The sequence below is a fragment of the Monodelphis domestica genome, chromosome 7 (genome assembly GCF_027887165.1).
Source record: "Monodelphis domestica isolate mMonDom1 chromosome 7, mMonDom1.pri, whole genome shotgun sequence".
NCBI lineage: Eukaryota > Metazoa > Chordata > Mammalia > Didelphimorphia > Didelphidae > Monodelphis > Monodelphis domestica.
The window spans coordinates 128,135,061-128,149,597 of record NC_077233.1 but is presented as its reverse complement, the minus strand read 5'-3'; the positions used below and the strand labels follow the sequence as shown (position 1 = coordinate 128,149,597).

Here is a 14,537-nt window from a genome sequence, read left to right as displayed (position 1 = left end):
GCAGATTGTGAAGACTCTAAAATGCCAGGCTAAGGATGTTTTTTATGCTCTGCTAAGGAGCCACTGAACGTGATTTGAGTAAAGGAGTGACCTGGTTATTCCTATCAATTAGGAGGATAAAAAGGGGATGGATTGGAAGCAGAGAGATTAATTCTTGCAGAGGCCAGGTGATGAGCCTGGAGGGGATGAGCCTCTGAAGGAGGATGTTGGCAGTGGGAGTGGAGCACTAAATTCTATCCTATCATCCTGAGTACTGTTCCAGGAAGGACTTTGAACACTGCTCTTCTTCCTTTTAACATGTTCCATCCAGTGTCTATTTGCAAGGCAGCAAGAGGCTATTGATTTCAGAACCATTCATTGGTCATCCTGCTAACCCTTTTGAAGGATGATAACTGGCTTTGCTCTAGAAGTAGAAGAAGAGAGGGAATAAGTGGAATAGGAGCCTTTTTCTAGAATAATTTAGGCCTGGGTTGGATCATGTTGTTTAATACACCCCAGCTCCTTTTTTGTTCCCTCCCAGCCAGTGTTTTTCTGTAGATGAAAGTGGGTTAACATATGTGTCTGGAACTGCTTGGAAGGGTTCTGAGAAGGGTACTGTCTAACTAGTTCTCCTCTCTTGAATCTCTAGCCCCCTTCTCATATTGCTGATTATACCCAGTCAAACCTCAGCCTTTCCCACCATTCATCCCCTTAGCTTCTACACAAATGCTGCTGAATGAAGATGGAGAGAATCATGCAACAGTTCTGCTGGGACCTATTGCAAATTTATGCTGCACAACCTCAGCTGTGCCTTCACTGCTGCTAGGCAATTCTACTGTCTCTCTCCTATCAACTCTATCCCACTCTCTACACTGGCTCTCTCAAACATTTTCATCCCTCTTACAACTGCCCATGGCTCTCCCTTCCCTTACTCTTTCAGCAGAGAACTTGCCTTGAATTTTCCCCCCAAAATTGAGACTGTTCACTATAAATTCCCTGTTCTCTCCTCTTCTATCACTCAGATGCCTTCTGCCACTTTCTTCTCCTTCACCCCTCTCTCACATGATGAAATAACTTTTATCAAGACCAACCCTTTGTTGGATTGTTAAAGTGGTCCCATTTTAGCCTCTTTCCTCCAACAGATTGTCCCCTCTCTCATCCCTATTCTTATTTTTCAATCTCAGTCTCTCTCTCTCTCTCTCTCTCTCTCTCTCTCTCTCTCTCTCTCTCTCTCTCTCTCTCTCTCTCTCTCTCTCCTTTCCTCTCCCTTTCTTTCTCCCTCTCCCTCTCCTCCCCCCAGCTTATTTCTACTACCTACAAATAGGTCCATTCCCTCCTTTCCTGAAAAAAAAAATCCTCACTTGATCCTTCCATCCCTGCTATCTTTCTATATCATTTCTGTCCTTCTTACCCAAACTAAAAAAAACAAAAAAAACCTGCAATAGGAGTCTCCACTCTCTCTAGTCTTATTCTGTTCTTTTTTTTTTTTCTTAAAAAAAAATTTACCTTTGATCTTAGAATCAATACTGAATATCAGTTCCAAGCCAGAAGAGTGGCAGGGGCTGGGCAATTGGGGTTAAGCGACTTGCCCAGGATTACATAGCTAGGAAGTGTCATGAAGCCAGATTTGATTCCAGGATCTTCCATCTCCAGACCTGGCACTTTATCCACTGATCAACCTAACTACTCCTCTCACTCTCTTCTTAAACCCTTTTAATTTAACTTCTGAATTTATCATTTCCCCTAAACTGCTCTCCCCAAAGTTACTAATGATCTTTTAGTTGCCAAATCCAACGGCCTTTTCTCATTTGAAATTCTCCTCTTAGGGTTTTTGGGACATCACCCTCTTGATTCTTGTTCTGTTCTGACTGTTCCTTCTCTGTCTACTTTGCTGGATCCTCCTCCAGATTATATATTCTATGTGTCCCTCAAGGTTCTGTCCTGAGCTCTCTTCTCCCTCTTTACTTGGTAATCTTACCAGTTTCCACGGATGTAATTACCATCTCTGTGCTGATGATTCTCTAATTTACCTATCCTGCCCCAAACTCTGCTGACTTCCAGTCTTGCATCTCTTAACTGTGCTTCCGACGTCTTGAAGTAAATGTCCAATACACATCTTAAATTTCATTAAAATGTCAAAAATTGAATTAATGATCCATCCCCACTTCTACCTTTCTTGTAACTGCCCAGTCCCCCAGGTTTACACCATAGGAGTCATCCCAGACTCCTCACTGCCTCTCACCCGTTATATACAAACTGTTGCCAAGACCTGACTATTTTACCTTTGTCACGTCTAGAATACACCCTCTTCTCTTCTCTAATTCTGCCACTACTCTTAGCCTGTAGCCTGTATCATAGAAGTAGCCTGTTGGTAGATCTACTGCCTTAGCTCTCCACACTCCAGTGCATCTTCCATTCAGCCACTAACATAAGTTTCCTAAAGTACAGGTGTTGTCCGTCTTTTTAACAAACTCTTTTGGCTTCTTGTTGCCTTCAGGAGCAAATAAAAAATACTATTAGGCATTCAAAATCCCTTATAACGTAGCTCCATCTTGCCTTTCCAGTTTTCTTACACCTGACTCCTTGACTCACAATTCTTCAATTCGGTGATGCTGGCCTCCTGACGATTACACAAATAAGATGCTTTGTCCCTTAGCTCATGGTCTTCTCTCCATGCCTGGAATGGTTTTTCTCCTCTACTTATTGACCTTCCTGACTTCCCTTTAAGTTCCAACTAAAATCCCAGTTCCAGTTCCTGGTTCACAACTTTATCTCACATCATTAAATTGCAACTAATTGAATAATCTGCTAGGTGGTCCAGTGGATAAGAGTTCCAGGCTTGGAGTCAGGAAGACCTGGGTTCAAATAAATCCTGCTAGTTTCAGATACTTTCTAGATATGTGACCCAGGGCAAGTCTGTTTGCCTCAGTTTCCTCATCTGTCAAATGAGCTGGAGAAGGAAATGGCAAACCACTGCAGTGTCTTTGCCAAGAAAACTCCCAATGGGGTCATGAAAAATTGGGCACAATTAAAACAACTGAATAGCCACAAAATTGTATAAAGTTAATTCTACTGATCTAAACCCTTGGGGATTGGATTCAGAAGACTTCATTCATCCACTGACAGTTAATAGAAGGGCCAATGGCACTGTTGTTGCCAGGGCTTCTAGGAGTATATAGCCCAAAGCAGATTATAAATCAGGTCGTGAACAATGACTTTCCTTGGAGGGGACTTCTTGTGATTCTTGTCCCTGGTGTTCCACATGTTCTTAATCCATCCTGAGTTTTAGCAGATTTTTGCTAACGGTCTTTGCCAGGGTGACCAGAATTTACTCCAAGAGCTTGATAGATTTGCTTCTCCCAGTGTCATTCTTTTAGGCTTTGTAGCTTCTCGCTTTCCAGCTGGAGTTGAGGGCAAAGAACAGTTATTGATCTAAACTTTATATTTTCTCCTTGTTTAGCACATTACTCTGCACACTAGGTCTTTAATAAATTTATTGGATTGAAATGTGTGGAGGAAGAATTCTCTTCCCTGCTAATGGAGCTCATGGTGACAGAGAAAGGAGAAACAGAGGGAGAGGAAGAGAAGATATAGGAAATTAATTAATTCAGACAGAAATCAAGTCCAAAGACAAAGGATCATAGATTTAGAGCTGGAAGGAACCTTAGAGGCCATCTAGTTGACACTATGGTTTATAAATGTAGAAACTGAGGCCATAGCCTGGGATGTCATACCCAAGGATATACAATTAGTAAAGTAACTGCTCAGAATTTGAACTCTTTAGGCTTTCAGATTCCCAGCTATACTATGTTTTCCCATGGCACTTTTCTGCCTCTCATCTGATTTAAATTTAACCCTCTTAACCAGAGTTGTGCTAGAGGCAACTCATCCCTCAGGAGAGCCAGTTAAATTTTCAGTGTGAGCATTTACACCTCTGAAATCAGCAAACCTTACAAATCAGGGCTTCTTTGTTTTGTTTATTGCCTAGAGTTAAGAAAATGATGGAGAAAATGTTAATGATGCAAATTAAGATTTAAAACTTGTCCTACCTGTATTTCTTCCCATCCCACACCCCCTAAAATGGTTGTTAAACTTTACCAGCACCCCCATGCTCTTATTTTTATTGATCTTTCTTGTTTTTCCATTACCCATTATTTCCCACAGTATCCCTCTCCTACCTCTTGGGCAGCTATCGCAGCTAATAAAAATACATGCAGACTGCTGTACACATTATCCCCAACTTCTGCAAAGGACTGGGGAAAAGACGCTTTCATATCTCTTCTTTGTGGCCAAGTTTGGCCATTATAATTTTGTAGCATTTAGTTTTGATTGTTGTTGTATTTATATCATTTTAGTCTTTGTGTATATTATTTTTCTAGTTCTCACTAAATTTTCCATCAATTCACATAAATCTTTATATACTTATTATATGCTTTAATTCAAATAATAAATATCAAACAGTTGCTTAACAAATATGAGCTATTTTCCACCCAATTTCCAAATTTATTTCTTTTTAAAAAATCCTTACCTTCTGTCTTAGAGTCAGTACTGTATATAAGTGACTTGCTCAGGGTCACACAGCTAGGAAGTATCTGAGGCTAAATTTGAACCTAGAACCTCCTCTCTTTAGGTCTGTCTTTCAATCCATTGAGCCACCTAGCTGCTCCCTTCCAGATTTCTTATTTGGGAATATTATTTCTTATTCTTTGGGAATAGTATTTCTTCTTTGGCCTGGGGAGGGGGGCAGGTTGTATAGTACAGTATGCTAAATAAGAGAAAGTTTGAGTTTATCTTGGTTTGGTAGAAAGATTGCTGGACTAGGAATTCAATAGGGTTCTATTTCAGCTCTTAATTTCTCTGGCCCTTGGTTTCTCCTTGTCAGATGAGACAATTAGATGAGATAAGCCCAAGGTCCTGTCCTTTCCAGCACTAAGAATCTGAGAGTGCCATAAAAGTAGAAACAGCCCATCAGCATGGATTATTTCATGGAGGAGCAGTAAACCAATTGAGGGGTGGGGGTGGCAGGGTAGAGGCTCCTACTGTAGACAATGAGAGATTGGTTCTCTGGCTGAATTTCTTGGGTGAGCCCTGTCTTGGTCTCCCTTTTTTTTTTCCTGGAAATTTTAGACTGAAGAGAAGCTTGGAATTTGACCCATCTTTTTGTTTAACACCCCCCCCCCCAATTTCTTCATTGTCCACATGTTCCATCAAGGTGAGACAGTAAGGTGCTGCTGAAATTAACCCATCGGGGTCTCTGAGTTTAGAACTTTGGGAGCTCTCCTCTACCCATTCAGATCACACCCCTTTGTGGTAATAGATGGCCTTTTAGAAAAATTCCATCGAAACCTTTTGTCATCACCTTCATTTTTCTCTTCTGTTCCTCCTCTCTTTTCCTCAGAAAATCATCCCTTGTAATAAAGAATTTTTAAGGGGGGAGGGGAAGTTTAGCAAAACTAGCTAATAATACATTTGGAGAAAGACCGGCAGTCTACAGTGTTCCACACCCATCATTTTCCGCATCTCCAGAGAATTGGGGCGTGGGGAGGAGGTTTCATATCTCTTTTTCCAGGCCAGCTTTGGTCATTATAATTCTATAATATTTGGCTTTGACTTATTTTGTTTTTATCCTTTCGGTCTATATTATAGTCAGTGAGTGGTTTTCCTGGTTTTGTTCACTTTACTGTATCAATTCATATAGGTCTTCCCATGCTTCTGTGTTCATCCTTTATTCGTGTATCATGAGTTGTTTTAGCCATTCTCTAGTCTATGACCCCTGTTTGCAGTTCTTTTCCAAGAGGTGGTTTGTGAGAGTTCATAGACATCGCTTTAGATCTTGAAGGGCTTTAGATTTAGGAGATTTAGAGGTCATCTAGACTTCCCATTTGACTGATGAGGAAACTGAGGTCTAGAGAGATTAAACAAAAGGGCAGCCAAAAGTAATCCAGCAAGGTGTGACGATGAGCTTCTCTCAATCTACCTAAACTTCCTTAACAAAAGACACACTATCCATCACCATGTATGTCCTACTCAAGCTTTTCCAGTTCAAGAAAGGATCCTACCTGAGCTTGTGCTCCAGCATTATCTTTGAGGAAACATTGATGCTCTCACGGTGACCCTGAAGGGGGATTTGGGGAAGGAAATTAATAGCCCTTGAGATGATCAGTTGGGGCATGGCGTGTGCATGGAATGGAATATTATGTCTGTAAGAAATGGTGAAAAGGAATGGTTTCAGAGAAACCTGGGAAGACTCCTATGAGCGGGGTGTGAGCAGAGTCAGGAGAACAATTTATAGAAAAAGACTAACAACTTTGCAAGTCTCAAGATTTCTGATCAGGGCAAATAAACTCCTGATGAGAGTTGTTTTCCTCTTGACAAAGTCAGGTCAGTTCAGCAATTATTTAAGTGGGCCAGGTGCTGTGGCTATGCTGTGGGAGTACAAAGAAAGGCCAAAACAGGCTCTGCCCTCAAGAAGCACACAACACATTTTAATGGGGGGTGTTTAGCATGCAAACAGCTATCTATATACAAGAAATAGGGTAAATTGGAGGTCATCTCAGAGGCTGGACAGAGGGAGTTGAGAGACTCAGAAAGGCTTTTTGTAGAACGTGGGGCTTGAGTTGACTTTTAAAGAACCCAGGGAAGTCAGGACAAGGAGGGAGAATGTTCTGTTCCAAGCATAGAGAGGGCAGGTTAGTGAAAAGGCAGCTGAGGGTGGTGTCAGGAACAGCAAGAGGCACCAGCCATTGTCACTAGATCATAATGTAGGTAGAGGAGAGTAAAAGGAGTCAGGAAAATTAGGAAGGGACCAGGTTGAGAAGGGCTTTAAAAGCCAAACCAAGAGAGTGATCTTACAGTGCTGAGTGATATATAAATGGATGGATGGATGGATGAATGGGTGAGTGAATGGATGAATGGATGGATAGATGGAAAGATAGATATCTGTATTTATTTCTCTTTTGGGACATGCCAGGGAGGGAATTTGCTTGATTAAGTATATTTGATAGGGGAATGAAGGGGAGAACAATTTGTATGACACCTACAGTATGCTTTATAAATATTATCTCATTTGATCCTTACATCAAACTTGCTACATAGATCCTGGTATTATCCACATTTCCAGAGGAAACATATAAACAAAGGTCAAGTGATTTTCTTGGGTTCTCACATCTAATAAGTATCTGTGGCCAGATTTGAACTTGGGTCTTTCTGATTCCTGGATCATTGGTTTATTTACTGACCCATATAAGTGCCTTATACTTAGTTGGTACAAGGATTTTTGTTTTCTTTCTTTTTTTCCCCTCCAAGGTAAGGAGAGGGTTGGTGGAAGAGAAAATAGATTTTTAATTAAGAAAATCATTTTTAAAAAAGTTAATACTCTGTCATAATTCCAGTCATCTCTGTGATTTTAGGCAAAGTATTTCATTTTCCTGAGCTTGAGGAGGCTGGGTTAGATGGCCCCGGAAATCCCTTCCAGTTCTACATCCCTGTATGAGTCTATGACTTCAGTTAAGGGACCAACCTAATTAGGGGCTGAGAATCCCTAGATTCTCCCCAGAGGGATGGTCACATAGGTGGTAACCATTTGCAAGGGAGTCAGTAGAGAGGCTTTTTCACTTAGGAAATCATGGCTTCTTAGGGTTTTGAAGTAAGCTAATTGCTTACTAATGTTTCTAATGAGACCATGCATTTATATATTAGCTACTGGTTTCCATCTTCTAAGTGCTTTTAGGTACCTAAGTTATTCTGCATGGCTCCTTTTTGAGACAGGATAAGGTTTAGTGAAAATAAGCATCATTTCCTCCCAAGCTTGCAAAGTTGAAATTAGAAATTAAATTTCCAAAAATGATAATCAGCCTAGAAACTATATGTCAGTCATCACATTAAAAAGGGCTGTAGAGGTCATCTGGTCCAATGCCTTCTATCGTAGAGATGAGCACCTTACTCAGTCACTGTTGTTATTAACTTTTTATACCAGCACATACATACATATTTCTCTTCTATTATTTTAATGCTTGAGCAAAGAGAAAGGAATAAAAGCTTATTCTGTTTTCTAATTATAGGAACATATATAGTTCCCTTTATGTGTCAAGCACTGTGCTAAGTACTTTACAAATATTATCTCATTTGACCCTGGGAGGTAGGTGCTATTATTATCTTACAGATGAAGAAACTGAGGCAAACAGATTAAGTGACACACCTAATACATATCTGAGGCTGGATTTAAGCTCAAGTCTCTAGGTCCAGTGTTCTATCTGTTGTACTACCTTGTCATTCTAATCTTAGCGCTTAAGCACAGTGCTTGGCACATAGTAAGTTTTTAAGTGAACTTTGAAGTATTCCTTTAATGTCAGTGTTAAATTTAATGTTCATCAAATAAATTTCTTTTTTGCCTTTTCCTCCTGCAGATTTTGAAGCCAGTTTTGTACGACTTCTAGATAAAATAACCAATGGCTCTCGAATTGAAATTAATCAAACGGGTAAGTTGCTCCCCTCTTGTTCTCTATCCTTTTACTGTGGTTCTTGGGTAACACTCTCTTTTCCATGAGTCATATGCTGTTGTGGAAGGTGGACACACTCTTGTCTGAAGGCCAGTTGCCCAAAGACCTTCCCAAAGGTGCTGAATTAAGTGGCTGGACCCTTCCCAGAGGAAGCAAAGGGAAGTGTAAAAATCCTGTATCAAGAATAAGTCCCTCCCTTCTGTACATTAGATGCACAAATGAGGGAAACAGAATTTTATGGCTTTTCGCTGTTCTTTTTTTTTTTTAAACTCTTACCTTCCATCTTGGAATCAATACTGTGTATTGGTTCCAAGGCAGAAGAGTGGTAAGGGCTAGGCAATGAGGGTCAAGTGACTTGCTCAGGGTCACACAGCTGGGACGTGTCTGAGGCCAGATTTCTTCCCTGTTCTTAAGAAAACACTGTCTGTTTACCTGAACTCGTGTCTTTGTTCTGCCTTTCAGCCAGGATAAGTAGCTTCTATGCCCTCTATTGATTTCATTAGTAATTCAGTTGTTAGGAAACTTCACACTTATCTTTTCTTCCAAAGTCTCTTGCTTATAATGAGGAAGCACCGATTTGGTTGAGAACAGACCATTAATTTTTTTCGTGAATGTTCTGCCAAGAGTGGAAGTATTAATTCATATAACCTACATCTGTGAAAGACTTTGCTACTCTCAGCAATATGATGATCCAGGACACTTCTGAAGGACTTAAGACAAAGAAGGCTATCCACCTCCTGAGAAAGAACTGTGCAGAACAAAGCATGCTATTTTTCACTTTAATTTATTTGGGTTTTTAAATTCTACATGAGTATTTCTCTCTTATAACAATGACCAGTATGGAAATGTGTTTTGCGTGATAATGCATGTATAACCCAGATCAAATGGCTTACTATGGGGGAGAGAGGAGGGAAGGAGACAATTTGGATCTTAGAAGTTCAGAAAACTTGTGGAAAATTGTTATTACACATAATTGGGAAAACAAAATATCTTTTCAAAAAATGCCTATGATCTAGTTGGGCTGTATACCTGGGTATCACCTGCCAGTCGTGTTCAGCCAACATTGAAGTATCATAGGGGAGAAAAGAAACAGTTCTTGTCCTTAGGAAGCTTGCATTCTACTGGGGGGCTTGTACTTGTACTCCGATAAATAAATAGAGAGTATCTACAAAGCAATAGAACATGATTTCAAGAATGAAAACATGCTGATGGGAATATCTTAGGAGAATTGGAAAGGCCTCATAGAAGAGGCCACACCTGAACTGTGTGTCTAGGAATGAATGAACAAGTAAACGAATGAAAAAAGCATTTATTCAGCACTATGTACAAAGCACTTTGTTAAGCAGGTTGTAGGTACAGAGAGAAAAGAAATAACCTTCTCTCAAAGAGTCCCCCCTTCTGATGCAGGAAACAGCACATTTACAGGTTTACTGCAAGTTTTGAGTCAGATACCAACACCCCATAGTCCATAAGGTGTAGCAGCAGAGCAGATATCACACACACACACACACATATATATATATCACTTAACACAGTATCTATCTGTCTATCTTTATCTCTTTATATGTTTATCTGTGTATGTGTGTATCTATAAATCACTTAGCCCAATGTATATGTGTAAAACTATTTAGATAGCTGAATGGAAGGAAGGGAAGAAAGAAATCAATCAATCAATCACTTAGCCCAGTGCCTGGCACATAGTAGGTGCTTAGTAAATTCTGGTTTCCTTCCCTCTCTCCCCAACGTTTTCCCTTCAATATTTAAAAGCTACATGATTTTATTAGTGTGGTTCTCCTGCTCCTGAGTAAGATTACGGTATCATAAATTTAGAGCTGGAAGTGACCAGAGAGACCATCAAGGCCAGCCTTTTTTAAATATAACTTTACTTTCATTTTCCTTTTAATTTTTTTCAATTACTAAGCTTTTATTTTCTCTCCCTCTCAATTGAAAAAAGAAAAACATAAACTTTGTTACAAATATTCATAGCCAGGCAAAACAAATTTCTACATCAGTCATTTCTAGAATCTGTCTTGAATCTTTCCAAGTCTTGAGTCTATCTCCTCTCTGACAGGAGGTGGGTGGTTAGCATGAGTCATCACAGTTCCTCTGGAACCCTTTCTTTATCACTGCACTGAACAGAGTTCTTAAATCTGTCAAAGCTCCTCATTTTACCAATGAGGAGACTGAGGCAAGCAGAGGTTAAGTGACTTGGCCCTGAATCACACAGCCAGTTAAGTGTTTGAGATAGGATTTGAACCTATGTCTTCCTAAGTCCAAATGCAACACCTCATCTGGTACACCCCTCTCCCTCTTAAAAATCCTGCTGTATTTTAGTTTCTGTGAGTTGCTATGGCAAAAATAAAACAAAACAAAAACTTCCCCTCTCTATAATTTGGTTATGAACTTCTATGACTAAGTAGATGGGTTTAAGAGTTCCTGTGGTCCAAAACACCTCATCCCTCTGAGGGCAGTCTGGCAAGGAGCCTCTCTGGACTCAGCCAGACCCATCTTGGATGATACACAGAGCCCATCCGTAGGCCCATACCAGAAGGCTTTATAGAGCATGCTATACCCCAAGCCTACTGGCAGAGCCTTCAGCGACCCATCCAGTTCGGCTTTTAATTCATCCTACTGGGGAAACTGAAGCTGCTGGACCTCTTGAGTTTGGGAGTTCTGAGCTGTATTGGCTCGTGCTCATTAGGGATTCACATTGGTCAACAATACGGGGAGCCCCCAGGAGTGTGGGGCTGCTAGGATGTTTGGGGAGGCAGGCCCCGTTGGAAACTGACCAGGTGGGAGCTCCCTCATTGATCATTTGTGGGATTGGGCCTGTGAGTGTCTTTGTACTTCCCAGCTGGGGAGATAGGGAGCCCCAGACTCCATAAAAGCCCATCACACACAGTGCTGAGACAAGGAGCAGGGAGGATTTTGGGGAAGGAGAATTAGATACTTTCATGGATATGTGCTTTTACGGTGTTACCCATTGATGTGCTCTCTCTCTCTCTCTCTCTCTCTCTCTCTCTCTCTCTCTCTCTCTCTCTCTCTCTCTCTCTCCCCCTCTCCCCCTCTCCCCCTCTTCCCCTCTCTTCCTCTCCCTCTCCCTCTCCCTTCTTCCCTCTCTCCCTCGAATATCTTCTCATCCTTTTCTTGCCTGGGGCTCTCTGTATTTCTTCCAATGGGCTCCCCCCAGAAAGTTGCCAGGGCATCCTCTAAGGCTCTTGGCATGAGGTGGGCACCGGTGCACTTTAGGAAAGGACATCGCTCTTAAACAGAATATAACCTTTTATTAACGTTCTCCTTCTATCATTGTGGACTCCAAGGCCCTCAACATTAGCTGAAAGGTTTTAGAGTGGTTTTCTCTTCTGGAAAAAGGGGGATAATAATAGGACCTACCTCTTAAGCTTGTGGATAAAATGAGGTAATAGTTATAAAGCAATTCTATTATAAAGAATATAAACATGATTTATGAAGCACTATGTAAAATGTTTATTATTATCAGGATTAAGTGATTTGTCCAGGGTCAACACAGTAAGTAGCTGAGGCCAGATTGGAACTCAGGTAGATGAATCTTCCTGATTCCAGGCCTGGTACTCTATCCGCTGCACCACCTAGTTGTCCAGTGGAAGAAGTGGTCAGTCTTTTTTGTGATAGGAACAACCCAGAGGGTTTTTTCTGGGTACTCCAAAGAGCCCCTCACACACCAGAGAAGACACAAGTGTTCCAACACATCTTAGGAGCAGAAAACCAGAGTGTCAGAAAGGTTATGTTCATGTAGATAAAAGGAACATTTTTATCTTTGAAAATCTCCCTAAGGAGTATGTTTCCCAGAGTTCTAGCACACACTTATCAGTCCTTTCTACAGTATCCCTGACAAGAGACCATCCTCTCTTCTGGAGAAACTCACTGTCCTTTAGGGCAATCATTTGACTTTGGGAAATTTAATTATTCCACTTTTTATTATTAGGACATTTATTTCTTACATTGAATTCCATCTCTGAAATTTCTATTTGTTGTTCCAAGTTCAGCCCTGAGGCCAAGCAGACTGAGATCACTACAACTACTTTGACAGATTTAATTGACCACTTTCCTTCTCTTTCCTCTGCTCCCCAGGCTGCTTTCTATACTCAGTACACCCATTTATTAGCTAGTGCTTTAAGGTTTGCAAAGCACTTTGTATAAAGCACTATCTCCCTCTCAGTGTAGATGTATATATGTATACATATATATACACACATGTGTGTATATATATGTATATACATACACATTTAAAATTTTATGATCCTTACAACTGCTGTGTAAAATGAGTGCCATTATTATCCTCTTTTTACAGATAAGGAAACTGAGGCTGAGAAGTTACTTGCCTAGGGCCACATATCTAGTAGATGTTTGTGGTAATATTCAAACTCAGGTCTTCTGACTCCAAATCTAATACTCTATCCATTAGACCACCCAGGTGCCCAGATTAAATTAAATTTAACTCTGTCGTGACCTCTAGCCAATCATCTTCATCCTTGTGACCCTTCTGAATACTCTCTTGTTTATCAAACAACAACTTGACTTCACCAAAATGGATACTTTTGTAGGAAGGGAGAAGTCTTTTTTCTTAAAAGCATAATTATTGCTATATTTTATTAGAAGATTAAGAATAATTTAAAAATAAATATTTTACTAGAGAGGTACAAAATAATTATTTTTGTCCAAAATTTGGAAGCCTAACTATTATTGAAATCCTTTCTTTTCCTCATTTTCAGCCAAGTAAAACTTAACCTGAAAAGCATTGCATTTTGTAATTTTCAAAAAAAAAATTTTTTTTTGTAGTGAAGAGGCCTGTGCTCTTCTACTAAACATCGCCACCTGGTGATGATTTTGGAAATCGCTCCTAAAAGGTTTTCCGTGCCATGTTGGATTTCCCCAACTATGGGCACTGGTGGAGCCATTTTTTTTCTTCCCAAAGGGTACAATAAAATTTAGCTGAGGGTCAGAATGGGGCCTGTGGGTCATAGAGGTCCCATGTCTTTGATGAAACAGTATGTAGGACCCAATTCTCATGGGGTTCTTCTCCTTAGTATTTAGTATGTTGACCACACCTTTCTTGAAGTTTGACTTAGTCATACAGAAGAGAGATTAAATTTGTTCCTTTTTACCTGGAAGCAGATTATAGAGACCAGTATATAGGCTTGATTTCAGACTAAGCTTCCTAAAAATTAGAACAACGCCCAAATCCAATCACTTATTTTGTGGGGGGGAGGGAGGGAGGGGTCCCTGTCACCAGAAGTCTAGTTGCTTTCCTGATATTGTATGTGCTGGGTTCCTTTCCTGCCTCCTTGATTGTTTCTCCTCTGACTCCATAGCTCATTCTTTTCTCTGTATTTTTTTTAAGCCCCTAGCTTCTGTCGTAGAAATCACTAGTATTAGGGAGAATCATGAATCATGTAACCATGAAAAATATTCTTAATAAAAGGGGGGGGAGAGAAATTAACAGAAAATATGTTAAGACCAAGAGCCATTCTCCAGGTGTAGATAAATGGTTGAAGGATATGAGCAATCATTTCTCAAAAGAATTGCAAACCCTTAATAATTTTGAAACCTATTTCAAATCTCTAGTAAAAGAGAAATGCAAAACAGCAAAAAAGAAAGAGAGAGATAATGAATTAATTCTAAGGCATAAGACTGGTAAGGGCTAGGCAACTGGAGTTAAGTGACTCGACGACTCAACCAGGGTTACATAGAAAGTATTTGAGGCCACATTTGAACCCAAGACTTCCTGTCTCCAGGCCTGGCTTTCTATCCACTGAGACACGTGGCTGCCCCTCTCCATATTCTTTTACCTGGTATTTCCCAAGGCTTAGTTCTTAGACTTTCTATCTCCTCTTTATACTGAAGCTCCTATTCTGACTTCCCTCTCAATTCAATTCAACAAACATTTATTAATAGCTTGCTCTGTGCACTGCTAGGTGCTAGGGATTGTTAAGATTAAAATTTAGGGTCCAAACTGTGGCAGGTAAAAATTAGTTTCTCTATCAAGGAGTATTATATTTTATGAGGTTTATTAAGGATTAA

General features: G+C 40.2%; 1 protein-coding gene across 1 annotated transcript in view; it reads left to right on the top strand.

Moving 5' to 3' along the window:
* The window catches only part of RCL1 (RNA terminal phosphate cyclase like 1), a 66,844-nt gene that overhangs the window by 9,526 nt on the left and 42,781 nt on the right, over positions 1 to 14,537 (top strand). Inside the window, exon 2 of the mRNA XM_001365181.4 lies at positions 8,385 to 8,456. Within this exon, the coding sequence (XP_001365218.1) occupies positions 8,385 to 8,456 (72 nt within the window). The remainder of the gene's footprint in view (positions 1 to 8,384; positions 8,457 to 14,537) is intronic.